This window comes from Rhinoraja longicauda, chromosome 1 (assembly GCF_053455715.1).
Source record: "Rhinoraja longicauda isolate Sanriku21f chromosome 1, sRhiLon1.1, whole genome shotgun sequence".
Classification (NCBI taxonomy): domain Eukaryota; kingdom Metazoa; phylum Chordata; class Chondrichthyes; order Rajiformes; family Arhynchobatidae; genus Rhinoraja; species Rhinoraja longicauda.
The window spans coordinates 43,130,504-43,145,192 of record NC_135953.1 but is presented as its reverse complement, the minus strand read 5'-3'; the positions used below and the strand labels follow the sequence as shown (position 1 = coordinate 43,145,192).

Here is a 14,689-nt window from a genome sequence, read left to right as displayed (position 1 = left end):
GACCAGTTCCTGGACTGCAATGCACTGTTCTATGTTCTATGTGTGAGCAAGCGATCCTTGACGCTTATTAACAAAACCCAAATTTAGGTCCTGGTATGTACTGGCATAGATGCTTGATTCTGAGAGAGATTGCAAATGAAATCCTACTATAATCACAAATGAGCTAATATGAATAAAGATGATCAGTGAGGCAGTGGAAGACGTTTGAACCCATGGACAGAGCCCAGAGGAACTAATGTAACAGTAACAATGTTTTGGTATTGAGATGTTGATCTCCATCTTGTTAAATGATGATGCTCAATGGAGTGAGAAACATTGTTAACGTTCTAGTTTGACCTTTCATCAGAATTGTTGGTTCCAAGTATTTCTCACTTTTCCTGTTTTAATCTCTAGTTTCGAGTATTTGCAGGTTTTTTTTGCCTTTCAACAAAAAAAATTCACTTGTGGCCTTTTGTTTAATAGGAATGCCATATTGTTCCTAAATTTAATATTTTTCATTTTCTCTTTGCTTCCTAGGTTTCTTTTTGAGGCTTTGGGGTTTATTGTGATGAACATCTACCTTGTTATCACTTTTTGTTTTGTGATGCGTGTGGATGTTGGTGTCAATACATGGTTTAAAGGACTCCAGAAGCAGTCAAAGTAGTTACTGACACCATTACAAATGAACTCCAGTGAAGATTGCTATAGATAGTTACAATGGGATAAATTGCCAATCACATTGAATACCAAAAGAAAACCAACTTAACATTGTAATTATCTCTAGATATAGGTTGCCATTGTAAAAGAAGCACAAATTACCTTCTTGCCTTCTATAGCCATCAAACAAATGCTGAAGTTCCATTGTACGCACAAGTGAAGAAGAGTTTTGAGCCACTGAATGAAAGGTAGCTGTCTGCTGTTTCATGAGGTTGACTATTACTCAAAAGAAGTTATTTGTAAATAAATGCCATTTTTAACATTTGTCTACATGGCAAGTAGATGTGACAGCATAACTTAAATTACATTTTTTTAGTGAAAGACATCAAGCATAATACCAAGGTTATGTGCTTTTTCTTTACTGCCTGCAGTTTAATGTTTTGTAATGTGACAAATTCCTATTGTCATGCAAATTTAATTACAAAACCAAAACAGTTGTATTATAATTTTTCATGTGAATACTAAATTTAAATCTTTAATGAAGTTTCTTAGTGTCGACATTTTGCAGATTGCTCTATTATAATTCTGTCAAATGTAAAATACAGTGCAAATATTGTGCAAATCCTTAAAAGATATGTTACATAGTAATTTCATTAGTTCAGATAAAGTGTTTGAAATGCCGATGAGAATACAACATCTTTGTATTTGCCTTTGTATGAACAGAGTATTCTTTCTCGAATGCAAAACTCATTTACATTAAGTGTGTTCATAAAGAATAGGAGTAGAATTAGGCTATTCGGCCCATCTAGTCTATTCTGCCATTCAATCATGGCTGATCTTTCACTCCCTCCTAACCCCATTCTCCTGCCTTCTCCCCATAACCTCTGACACCTGTACTAATCAAGAATTTATCTATCTCTGCCGTAAAAATATCCACTGACTTGGCCTCCACAGCCTTCTGTGGCAAATAATTCCACAGATTCACCATCGTCTGACTAAAGTGTTGGATTTTTCATCACTCCAATCTTAAAAATAAATAAATATCCACTCCAGATTTTTCATGTTTCAGCGGCATAAACATTCCCAATTTTGAGGAAATGTCACTCTCCTGAAACATTGTTTGGTTTTCTTTCCATGGATGCCGTTTGACTGGCTGAGTTCTTCAAGCATCTGTTTTTATTTTCAGATTCCAGCAGTTTTGTTTCCAGTCCTTTGAGTTTGAATTATTTTGGCAGGTTTTTAAATGCAGCATAAATTAATACCTTTTTAATTACAATGGCTTATCTGGGAAGAGCTGCTTTGTATTATCGATATATTGCAGCAGTGTTGGTTAAATGATTTTTTTCCTTCCAATATTCAATTAAACTGTGACTGTAGATAAGTGATGAGCTGTTTTAATGCTGTTGCAATGTTTGTTTGTCTTGTAAGTTCAATGTTGATTACTTGTTTATGAAATGTTAATTAAAAGTCTTTGTTAATTCAATGAAAAAATAATGAAAATTAAAATAAAGATTCTGCTTGTATTTATTCATGGTGAAACAATTGCTTTGACTCATTATTCTTGCATCACCTCTCTGCATCACATACACTTTATTTTGCTATTGAACTGAGGTCGTCAAGCTTGGTGAGAGCTTTTCCTGTATTGTTCTATCTCTTTCTATCCAGGGATGTGTTAACTCCATGCAAGCACCTATATTAATCTCTTATCCATTCCCAAATGAATACTGTACCACATTAAACTAAATTGCTACTGATTGTCACTACTCCAAAAATTAACATTTCACCCAACAAATGAATTAATTTGTCATCTTTATATTAAAACAATTATGTTCCTAATTTGGTTTGGAAATAATGATTTTATGCATTATTTTCATTTACATTAATAACTTTTTAACATAAATACACCCCACCACAGTCCTGATACCCATATCTTCCTTCACCTAAGGTTAATTTGTTGCGCCATTTTTTGATCAGTTTATTTTCTGTTTCATTCCATCATAATTTAAAATAGCCCTTCAATCGGCTATAATATTTGTCCTACTGAAAGCAATTGTTGAGCATTTGTATAGAAAGACAGCAAATACATTGTCAAGTTGAAGTAAAATGCTGACGCTGCATAAACATGCTCGTGAGAAACAAAAGGAAAAATAAATTATGTTCCTAATGCAGGCTCTCTGCAAACACCTGGCGAAACTCTTCCTCACGTCAGGATAATTTTTATTTCTGCAAAAAAAATTGAAAATGGAATTAGAACTCAAGAAATTTGGGGTCCAGATCAATGGCGATAATTGGTTTTGATTAACAGAGAGGTCAGAAGCAAGGAGCCATATTTTTGAAGCAATTGGAGGATGAGAGAGATTTTTTCATCGAGACGGTGGGGATTGGGAACTCGCTGTCCGGAAAGTAGAAACAATTACATTTAAAAAGTAAATGAATGTGTACTTGAACCGCTCAATGGTAGTCTAGTGATTAAATTACTGGACGTATAATCGTCCCTGGGGCTATCAAACTACAACTCCCCCTTCTGTCATGGGTTAGACTGAGACTGACACCCCTCCCCAATCTTTGCACATCCCCAATCCTTTCCACTCGTCACTTTAATTTCATGTTTCATATATTTTGTGTTTGTATGACTGTTGGGAGATCAATTTTCCTCCTGGGATAAATAAAGTTCTATGTTATGTACCTTGTAATCCAGGTGGCTGGATGAGTAATTCAGATTTATAACCAATTAACTGGAAATACTGTGTAGGAAGGAACTGCAGATGCTGGCTTAAACCAAAGCTAAACACAAAATGCTGGAGTAGCTCAGCGGGACAGGCAGCACCTCTGGAGAAGAGGAATGGGTGACCTTTCGGATTGAGACCCTTCTGGTTACGTGCTGATCAAGTAGCACTGGTAGAGGGAAATGTTTGAATCTATCTTGTCAATGATCTTTCATCAGACAATGAAATGTTAGTAAATGGATGTTTACAGCCATTTGCTAAAACTTTACTTCTGATGGAAATCATCGACCTGTAAATTTAACTCAGGTTTTCCTCAGCCCACAGATATGCCTGATCTGTTGAGCTTTTTTATTTCAGATTTTCTCTATATCTCCTTCGGACAGGTTAGTTGTTGTAAACAAATCTTCAGAACCCTCCCTCAGACATTCCTTCACGTAATCCATTTGCTTCCTCCACCCCTCTTTGCAACATAACATTGATTCCAATATAGCTATTCCACTTACAACATAAAAAGGCAATTGGCCCACTGAGTCTCTGTCTGCCCTATCCATTTAACCCATAACCTCCTATCCTCTCACATTCTGATCAAAATACCCTGATTATCATAACATAATCCATCTACGGTAGGCCAATTAACCTACCAACCAGCATGTCTTTAAACTGTAGCAGGAAAACAGAGCATTTGAAGTAAATGTATATATTAAGTAGACAAGAGAAACTGGAGATGCTGGAACCTGGAGCAAAACACAAAGGGTTGAGGAACGGTCTCAGGGGGGAGGGGGGGGGGGGGGGGGGGTCAGGCCACCCACTCCTTCTCCCCAGAGATGCTGCCTGTTACTCTAGCATTTTGTGTCCATCTGGGGAGGTAAAAGCAGAGGTCCATTCCCTCCCCAGATGCTGCCTGCCCCGGTGAAGTTGCAGCCTTCCCATGCCATCCCACTCACGGTGGATGATAGCTGAGGAAGGGCCCGCTACAATTTATTTTATTTTTTAACCAAGAATGCTAAGATTTAAACTGAACGATTCTCCACTCTCAGTCGGAGGAGGAGTCCCGAGTTCCTCCGGTGCTGGCTCCTGGTGACAGCGTCTCTCTGGTCTCGGCTGCGGAGGTGCCTTTGCTTTGACAGATTGCGAGGCGGGACGTCCTGCCCCTATCCCTGTCCCTGCCCCTGCCCCTGCCCTGGTTTCACGCTTCCGTTTGTGCTGAACTTGTTTTGGCGGCGAGTGGTGCACTGCTACTGGGGACGATGGAGAGCGTCGGCAGCAAGAGCTGTCTGGAAATCTGGACAGAGGAAAACGCCAAGTTGGTGGCAGAGCTGAAGGTAGGCGCTGTGTTGGAGTCAGGATTCGCACTTGATACAGTTGCAACCCATGCCGTTTAGATGTCGTCCTGGCATATCCTGACTCTGGTTCTGGTTGATTACTGCTCATCACCCCTCATAAGTGGTTATAAGGTCGGAGTGAGTAGAGTAGTGATTAAATTTTGAAGTGGGCCTTTTTTGACCAAGTTGAATGAATGAACGAATAAGTTTATTGGCCAAGTATGTGCATATACAAGGAATGTGCCTTGGTGCTCCGCTCACAAATGACAACACAAACATACAGTTAACTATTAAGAATAAAGCATAACCACATCAAAACAACAAGGATACAACATTACAGTCTAAACATGTGGGTGAAAATAAACCAGAGCAAGAAAGAGACTACAGACTTTGGTTATTGAGTAGAACTATCACTCGTGGAAGAAAAAGCTGTTTTTATGTCTGGCTGTGGCTGCTTTGACAGTTCATGGTCGCCTTCCAGAGGGAAGTGCTTCGACGAGTTTGTGGCCAGGGTGAGAGGGGTCAGAGATGATCTTGCCCGCTTGCTTCCTGGCCCTTGCAGTGTACAGTTCGTCAATGGGGGGAAGGTTGCAGCCAACAACCTTCTCAGCTGTGCGAACGATCCGTTGTAGCCTCCGGATGTCGTGCTTGGTGGTTGAGCCAAACCAGACCATGATGGAGAAGGTGAGGACGGACTCAATGATAGCAGTATAGAATTGGACCATCATTGCCTGTGGCAGATTGTGTTTCTTCAGTTGCCGCAGGAAGTACATTCTCTGTTGGGCCTTTTTGACTGTGGAGTCGATGGTGGCCCCCCATTTAAGGTCCCTGGAGATGATGGTTCCAAGGAACTTAAGTGACTCCACAGATGTGACTATGGTGTTGTTGATGGTGAGTGAGGGGAGGGGAGGGGGATCTCTTCGAAAGTCTACAATTAGTTCCACTGTCTTGAGAGCATTGAACTCCAGGTTGTTGTGATGGCACCAGACCACCAGCTGTGTCACTTCCCCTCTGTAGGCAGATTCCTCCCCATCCTGGATCAGTCCAATCAGGGTAGTGTCATCCGCAAACTTGAGGAGCTTGACAGAGGAATCTGTGGAGGTGCAGTCGTTGGCGTAGAGAGAGTAAAGGAGAGGGGAGAGTACGCAGCCTTGCGGAGTTCCTATGCTGAGGGTCTGCGGGTCCGAGATGTGCTTTCCCAGCCTCTCGTGCTGCTTTTTGTCCGTCAGGAAGTTGATGATCCACTGACAGGGGTTCAGGCACAGTCAGCTGGGAGAGTTTGTAGTGTAATAGCTCTGGCACAATGGTGTTAAAAGCAGAGCTATAGTCCACAAACAGAATCCTGGCATAGGTCCCCTAGGAGGAGATCTAATTGCTCAATCCCCCTTTTTAAATGACTGAACATCGGGAGCGGCACGTGTGTTGGGTGGTAACATATTCCACTCCCTTATCGTCCCAGGGTAAAGGGAATATTGGTAGCAAAGTTTATTGAAATTCAGCGAGTTGATGATGTAGGGATCGGTATTTTGTCTTGTTTCATGGCAGTTGGTGCTCTGGGATGACGGAAGATTCGATGGTGTGATTTTGTGGATCTCTTTGCAAATTGCAATAAGTCTTAGCCTGATTCTGCGGAGCTCTAGGGTAACCCATCCGAGAGAAGTCAGCATACTATTCACGCTTGTTTTTCACTTGTAGTTACATACAATTTTCATTACATACAAAGCGACCTGCTTGGCGTTGTACTTTCTCCAGGGTGATCTTGTTGTTGTTGTTGTTGAAAGGATCCCATACAGCTCCACAATACTCCAATTTGAGCCTGACCAAGGACTTGTGTGCGTTCTCTTTGACGGATGTACTACATGCGTGGAAATTTATTTTAAGAAGGCCGAGTGTTCTATTTGCTTTGTTAGACACTTGACCAATATGCGTCACCCAATTTAAATCTTTGGTTAATTCGACTCCTAGATATGGGTGATGGTCGACAGCAAGTAATGTGTGGCTACCCATGTTGTATTCCAATAAAAGTGGTTTAGTCTTGTGTGAGACATGCATGGTGTGACATTTGGTTCTATTGAATGACATCTGCCAGGTTTTCCCCCACTCACAGAGAGCATCCAGATCCTTCTGTAAGGACAAGCTGTCTTCTGGTGTTTTAATCTCTCTATAAATTATGGCATCATCTGCGAAGAGTCGAACTCTGACGCAGTCTGACTGTCATTCTAGGTTTTAACTATTTAATTTGGAAGGAAAGTAAATGAAACTTTCCAATTTGCTGTTCATGTGTAATATGGGAGAAGAGAACGTGCAAATTAGTGAATGACATGCAGCGGTAGTTCACTCGGGCTTCTCCCCGTCCCAAGAATTGTCACTGTCTTTTCACCCACTTGAGCTATGTCAACACCCATTGTCCCATGTCGATTCTAGATTAATGGGCTGAGACTGTTCTCCCTCCCACTCGGCACAGCTTTCTCTGCGACTTACCTACTGGTGATTTGCAGCATTTTGGGGAGACTGCATTGGTGGTATCTCTCCAGTGCTTTGGCGTGTCTGTTTTACGTGGTTAATTATAGAAACAAGAAGCTGCTGCATGGTATAACATGAGTTTTGTGCCAGATTTAAGATCTTGATCTTCCTAAGTATACCACTGCTGCAGTGGATGACACAGTGGTTCAGCTAGTAGAGCCACAACGTCAGATACCCAGGTTCTATCTGACTTTGGATACTGTCTGGGTGGAATTTGCACTCTCTCTCTGCGACCACGTATAGATTGTCTCTGGATGCACTGGTTTTCTCCATATGCCAAAGACGTGCAAGTTGGTAAGTTAATTGGTCACTGAATTGTCCCGAACGTGTAGGTGAGTGGTAGAATATGTGGAAGTTGATGAGAATGTGGGGAGGCTAAAAAATGGGATGAAAATTGTATTCAAGTGAATGGGTGGTTGATGGTCAATGCAGTCTTGGTGGACTACAGGGTCTGTTTCTATACTGTATGTCTCATGATTGTGTATTTTATTATCAACTAGACGACCCGTTGGGTCCCGATGTTACTAAAGGTTCATTAGTAACTGAGCAGCAGGCGGAGTGGGCTGTGCCGAGGCCGGTTGCGGCCTCCACCCACCAGGCTGCTGCAGGCTGGCTTCTGCAGCTCCACTGGCACCACGGCGCTGGCACAGTGTTTCTCCATGTACTCCTGCAAATCCTGCAAGCCCATGGCCACCGCCTCTCGCCGCAGGCCGGCAGGGGGAGGAAAGGGGAGAGGGGGCCACTCACCCCGGCCCCGGGCGGTCATGGTGGCGGCCAGCAGCAGGAGAGTGGCCGCAAGATGCTGCTGCATGTTCGTCCTATCTTCTTTCACGTTCTCCCTGCTGCCACGCTGCACCACGGGAGGAAGGTCAGGCGCAGGGCACGCCAGGACGGGCGCCGGTCCTCCCCGGCAACCCTCCCCCAACTGCGCATGCGCAGATCCGGCAGCCATCTTACCGTTGTGACGCAAGATGAACATGTAAGTATTAGATCAATGGGCCCCAATTGAGAAGGCGCGGCTGCCGGGCCCATTCACAGTATAAAGTTTACAAAGTGAATTACTTTAAAAATAGCGCAATAATTTGAACGAAACTTGATACTGCACACCGCAGGCGAATGGTGAATAAGATGGGCCTAAAATTGTTGCGCTATCATGTATCGTTTTGGCTGTATTTCGGGAACAAACATACAAGATGAGATATATATATATAGAAGATAGATATGTAAGTCTTTGCTGAAAGGTTACTCCCAAGATACCAAAAATGGACCACATTTTCCAGAGTCTCATCATGGACCTTCACTGTAAGAGGACTGTTTGGTATTGTGAGCTTCGTCTTCTGGATGGTAAGTGTCAGGTTTTATCCCACAGAGGTGTCCCATTGCATGGAGTCAGAATGGCGGCCATGTGAGGTGAGGGAATGTCGGTTCGTGGGTCGCCATGTCTGGATCGATGTGTCGGTGGAGTGGGCCGCTGGAGGCCCTTCTGCAGCCTGGCTGGGGTGCATATATAGTGATTGGTGCTCTTCCTTGCATTTTCTTGGAGATATCATGTGATAAAGATTATGTCCACAATGCCTCAAAATGAACAGATTCAACATTGATATTTGGTGAGCAGCTCTTTCCCTACTGAAAGGAGGCTGCTGAGGGGGGTCCTTGGCAATGATTTTCATAGAGACTCCTTTGTGGTGTTGATTACAGAATCTCTGAGGTGCCCTGGTATTGCAGCAGCATAAGTATTTATTTACTGCTTCTCATGCACGGAGAGATATAGTACTTTGGTGTCAACTAACTCTGTGAAAGGGATGGCTTTGACTATTTTTTTAAAGGTTGAAGATTATTTTAAAGATTTATCAGAATTTAGAGCAGAAGTAATTGAAGATTCTTCCATGAACGATGAGGTGAAGGGAGAGAGGATGCCAAATAGCCAAGAGATGGAAAATCAAAGTAACCACGAGGAAGCAATTAAACTGGGTTGTTTGGAAGACTAATAAATGGTTAACTTTCCCTCGTACAGCCAACTACAAAATTCAAGTAACTAGGAAATTGATGAAAATTTACACTTCAGTTATAGGATAATACTTTGTAAACGTACATCAACCTTGCCAGTCATACATGGAAATGGTATATTAAAATGATCAGCACTGATAAAATATCTGAGAGGCTTTCAAACTTGAGCGTTTTGACAATTGACAAGTATGTTCCAAAATTTTGCACATTAATATAAATATTAATATAGATGCAATGTCAGCATAGTATTTTGCCAAGGGCTGCTTCAAAAATTCTAGGAAAATAATCAGTTAAAATATTTTGTTAGTGAACAATCGGGTGTACTCATCAGGCAAATCCATTCCAGAACAACATAAATGCGTAAGAAATATAAGTGGGGGAAATAGGCCATTCGGCCCATCGTGTCTGCTCCACCACTCAACATAATCACAGTTGATCATTTTCCTCAAACTACTTTCCTGCATTAAGCATTGTCCATATTCCTTGATTTATTTTTCCCCCCCATGTATTTAAAAATGTATTGATTGATCTGTCTTGAATACCTCAACCATTGAACCTTCATAGCCCACTTGGGCAGGGAATTTCAAAGGTTAACTATACTTTGGGTGAAGACATTTCTCCTTGTCTCTGTTCTCAGTAGTCTGCCCAACTTGGTAAGATTTTGAGAGCGTTGCCCCATTTTAGCGAATCTCTCCTCATGCAAATAACTCTCCTCCGTCTCTTTGTTCACAGGTTTTTGTTTTTTTACTTTCCAGCACACAGTGCATTATGTACAATATCTAATATATATTATTTCATCCAGAATATTTCTACCAATACTGAAAAGTGGACAGATATCTTGCGCCAGAACTTTGTTTATTTCATCAAACTGCTGGAGAAGATTCAAGGTACTGATGCTCATATTTGGTTTAATTATATTGATATCATAATTCGATCAGGCTATTCAACTTGTCTGTGTTATCACCTCCTTCACCACAAGAGCAGATTATATACACATGCACTGAATGTATTTTTTGTTGTTGATTATGGTGTTTACAGAATACTCTGTTGTGCTGCTGCAAGTAAGAATTTCATTGTTCTGTTTTGGGACATATGACAATAAAACATTCTTCACTCCCTACACACGAGGGGCAACTTACAGAACCCAATTAACCTACAAAGCCACACATATTTGGAATGTGGGAGGAAACCAGAGCAGCTGGAGAAAACTCATACGGTCACAGGGAAAACGTACAAATTCCCCAAGACCTGGGCCTCTGTCTCTCCCTTTGCAACTAGATCTTCCTCATCAGCAGACCTCAATCTGCAAATTGTAAAACAAGATCTTCTCCTCATTGACCATTAACACAGGTGCACCACATGGCTGTGTGCTTAGCCCCCTGCTCTACTCTCTTTACACCCATGACTGTGTGACTAAGCATTATCCCTGTTAGCCCTCCACAGAATGTGCAGCATGGTAATTTCTCAAGATCTTGGCTGTCTTGCGTAAATGTGCAGCCAAATACAGGAACATTTTAAGTTCAAATCCAACTCACTGTTTTCCAACATTTAAAATTCACCTCATCAGAAAGTATTGTACTGTAGTGGAGCTACAGAGATTAAAAAAATCCTTGATGAGGTAAATAGTGAGGATAAGTGTAACACAGCGCAGGAGGTAATAGAATTAGAAAAGTCAAACAGACGGCAGATGTAATTTAATACCAAAGATAAATACCATTGATCGAATGCCATTATTCTTAAAGGTGTGTACGCTCAGTGGGACCTGATTGTGCATAAATCTTCAAGAGTGATAAAACATATTGGAAGAGTGGTTTGTAAAACACATGACATCCTGGAGTCGAGTGTTGCGGAATTTCTTTAAGTCAATACTCTTTGCAGCCTGCTTTATTGTTCGCATTGTTCATTAGCTGGGAAACCTTGCCTTGCAATAGAGTGCATTCTAATCCTTGCTGTCTTTCTGCAGGATTGCCCCCAACTGTCCCCAGCATTCCCCTGGAACTGACAGTTCTGTACAATGCCATTGTCTTAAACATCAGTTTATCTGATGTCGTTTGTAATGATGACTCATTATTGCTCCAGGGTTTTACCCGAGGTAAGTTACAAACCTCCAGGACTGGTTGTGAGTCTGTTATAACTGCCATTTTTATAGTTTGCTACCTCCCTAACCTCTATTCTGCTGGTTGCAGAATATTTTTTGTTCTTAATTCAGGTTAGCTTATTTCTAGAGGAGATGGAAGGCTTTCTCTGACAAAACATTGGATGTATTCTGATGGAGATTATATATTTGGATAGCAGAAGCACACTGTTGAAATAAATAAGTCTAATGGCACTTAACTCTCACAAAATACTAATACTTCGATATTCAAATAAATTCTTCAGCGCCATGCAAATTTCCACCTTTTCTTATTTTATGCATTATGCATTTTGTGCGAAGCCTCTACTTCTTAAAAAGGCTTCGGAAGTTTGGCATGTCCCCAACAACCCTCACCAACTTCTACAGATGCATGGTATTGGGATGCATGACAGCTTTATTTGGGACCAGCTCCATCTAAGACCGCAAGAAAATGCAGCAAATTGTGGACACATCCCAGACCATCAACCAACCTCCCTTCCATTGACTCCTTTTATACTTCAAGTTGTCTCGGCAAGGCCAGCAGTATAATCAAGGAAGAATCTCACCCTGGCCACTCCCTTTTCTCCTTTCTCGCATAGGGCAAAAGGCATAGAAGTGTGAAAACGCATACCTCCAGGTTCAGGAACCTCCAGATTTCCTCCCAGCTGTTGTCAGGCAACTGATCCATCCTACCGCAACCAGAGAATGATCCTGAACTACTATCGGAAAGACTATCTTTGATCGATCTTTACTGGCTTTACCTTGCACTAAATGTTATTCCCTTATCATTTTTGTCTGTACACTGTGATTAGCTCGATTGTAATCATATATAGTCTTTCCACTGGCTGGTTAGCAAGCAACAAAAGCTTTTCACTGTACCTCAGTGCACGTGACAATGAACTAAATTGAACTGAACTTGTGGCTGCGAAGAATGCATTCACAACCTCAGGATATTCAAAAAAGATTCATGTGCATGCAGGTAATTTTGAAATCATAAGTTCATAAGTGACAGGAGCAGAATTAGGCTATTCGGCCCATCAAATCTACTCCACCATTCAATCATGACTGATCTATCTCTCCCTCTCAACCCCATTCTCCTGCCATCTCCCCATAACCCCTGACACCTGTACTAATCAAGAATCTATCTATCTCTGCTGTAAAAATTTCCATTGACTTGGCCTCCACAACCTTCTGTGGCTTCTGCTACTGCATTATAGGGAAGTATGGCAGCCATTTTACAACTAGAACTTGCATAAAATGTGACATTTATGGATGAGAGAACTCTATAAAATGTACCTTTTAGGTCTTTTTCTTAAGTCATAAAGAAACAAAGGCTGTTAAGACTCTTGTCCTTTTATTTCATCCAAGCTGAGTCTTTTCATTATAGCAGCTTGTGTTCCCCCAAGTAAATGAAGGATGTCTCTTAGTGAGCATGCATTCTTTGCAGTCTTTTAAAGAAATTCACTGTTATTCTTTATAATTGCTGCTCATGTTAAATTCTTTTTTTAATTTTATGACAGCCAATGTGAATAAAACCATTTGTCTGCGTGGCCTTAGTGTGTTGTGGCCTTTGGGTTTTACATTTAAGACCTGTAAAATTACTGTCTTCATGTGTCTTTACAATTTTTTTTGAAACAGGATTAGAAGCCTATGGTAAACATTTTGATGAACGAGGCATCTTGAAATTATGGGAAATTACATTTCGGAGCATCAGTGACCCAACGTTTATTCAGACAATTGATCAGCTGATCTACCTGCAATGCCTGCTATGGCTGGCTAGAAATCAGCTGGAGAAGGTTGAGGTTGTGCTGCATTTGTTAAGAGAGAGAGTAAGTATTGCTCGGCAGAGAGTGATTTATTACTTTGTCATTGCATAATTTATTGCCTATTATGGTGGTTCAGGTTTCTTTGTTCATTTTCAGAGGCATGGTGTGGAAACAGGCTCTTCAGCCCTACTTACCCGCACCGGCTAACATGTCCCATCTGCACCAGTGCCACCTGCCTGCATTTGGCATCTCTCTAAACCTGTCATAGCCATGTAGCTATCTAAATGTTTCTTAAATTATTGCAAGAGTACTTGCCTCAACTACCTCCTCCGGCAACTCTTTGCATACACCTACCACCCTTTGTGTGGAAAAACGTACCCCTCGGATTGGTATTAAATCTTTTCCCCTTCACCTTAAATTAATGTCCTCTGGTTTTCAATTCCCCTATTCTGGGCAAGAGATTCCGACTACCTGATCTATTCCTCTCATGATTTTGTACACCTCTCCAAGATCACCGCTCATGCTCCTGTGCTCCAAGGAAAAGTCCTAGCCTGCTCAACCTCTCACTTTAGCTCAGACCCTCTAGTCCTGGCAACATCCTTGTAACTCTTCTCTGCACCCTTTTCAGCTTGGCAACATCTTTCCAATAACATGGTGCCCAAAACTGAACACAATACTCTAAATGCGGCCTTGTCATCGTCTTATACAACTGCAATATAACCTCCCAACTTCCATACTCATTTTATCAAGGAAGATAATTGGATCCATGGCATAAAACAATATGCTGGAAACATAGGTCAGGCAGCATTATTGGAGACACCGAGTTAAAATTTCAGATGGAGAACCCAACATCAAAACAAGGAAAGTGAGTAAATAAGTTTACTTAGTAAACTTTGCATGTTTGCTTATTTTTCTAGTTCTGACAAAGAATCCTTGACCTGAAAATTTAAATTTGTCTCTCCATGTTCTGAATGTTTCCAGCTTTTTGTTTTTATCACCCATACAATTATCTTCCACTCTTGCCCTTTTCGCAGTTGCTTCCTTACCCGCTTAGTTTTTTCAGTATTTTCAGTTTAGCGATACAGCGCGGAAACAGGCCCTTCGGCCCACCGAGTCCACACCGACTCGTGATCCCTGCACACTACGCCATGCTACACACAAGGGACAATTTTTTATATTTATACCAAGCCAGTTAACCTACAAATCTACGTCTATGGAGAGTGGGAGGAAACCGAAGATCTCGGAGAAAACCCACGCAGGTCACGGAGACTCCGTACCATACAGCACCCTTAGTCAGGATTGAACCCAGGTCTCTGTTGATGAGTCTGAAAATTGTGATGTCCAGATTCATGATCTTCCCAGCTTCTTCCCAACAACCATCGGGCTATTGAACACCACGAACTCCAACTAAACCAAATTATGAACTGTCTTGGTTGTTCTAGGGACTTCAGACTTTGTTTTGCACAATATTGGTTGATTTTATTTACTGAATTTCTTTTGTTTGTTTATTATGTTATCTATTGAGTACTGAGTTTACAAATCTGCTGCACTGTTACATTGTTCCGTTTCAGTACATATGACAATTTAAACAATCTT

General features: G+C 41.5%; 2 protein-coding genes across 4 annotated transcripts in view; both read left to right on the top strand.

Moving 5' to 3' along the window:
• The window catches only part of pigo (phosphatidylinositol glycan anchor biosynthesis, class O), a 35,211-nt gene extending 33,093 nt beyond the window's left edge, over nucleotides 1–2,118 (top strand). For all 3 annotated transcript variants that reach the window (XM_078396305.1, XM_078396316.1, XM_078396296.1), the window contains one exon: nucleotides 517–2,118. In XM_078396305.1, coding sequence (XP_078252431.1) covers nucleotides 517–643 — 127 coding nt within the window. In that variant the 3' untranslated portion in view covers nucleotides 644–2,118. The remainder of the gene's footprint in view (nucleotides 1–516) is intronic.
• Nucleotides 2,119–4,609: 2,491 nt separating this feature from the next.
• The window catches only part of fancg (FA complementation group G), a 36,612-nt gene continuing 26,532 nt past the window's right edge, over nucleotides 4,610–14,689 (top strand). Inside the window, exons 1-4 of the mRNA XM_078409977.1 lie at nucleotides 4,610–4,684; nucleotides 10,017–10,101; nucleotides 11,178–11,306; nucleotides 12,966–13,156. Coding sequence (XP_078266103.1) covers nucleotides 4,610–4,684; nucleotides 10,017–10,101; nucleotides 11,178–11,306; nucleotides 12,966–13,156 — 480 coding nt within the window. The remainder of the gene's footprint in view (nucleotides 4,685–10,016; nucleotides 10,102–11,177; nucleotides 11,307–12,965; nucleotides 13,157–14,689) is intronic.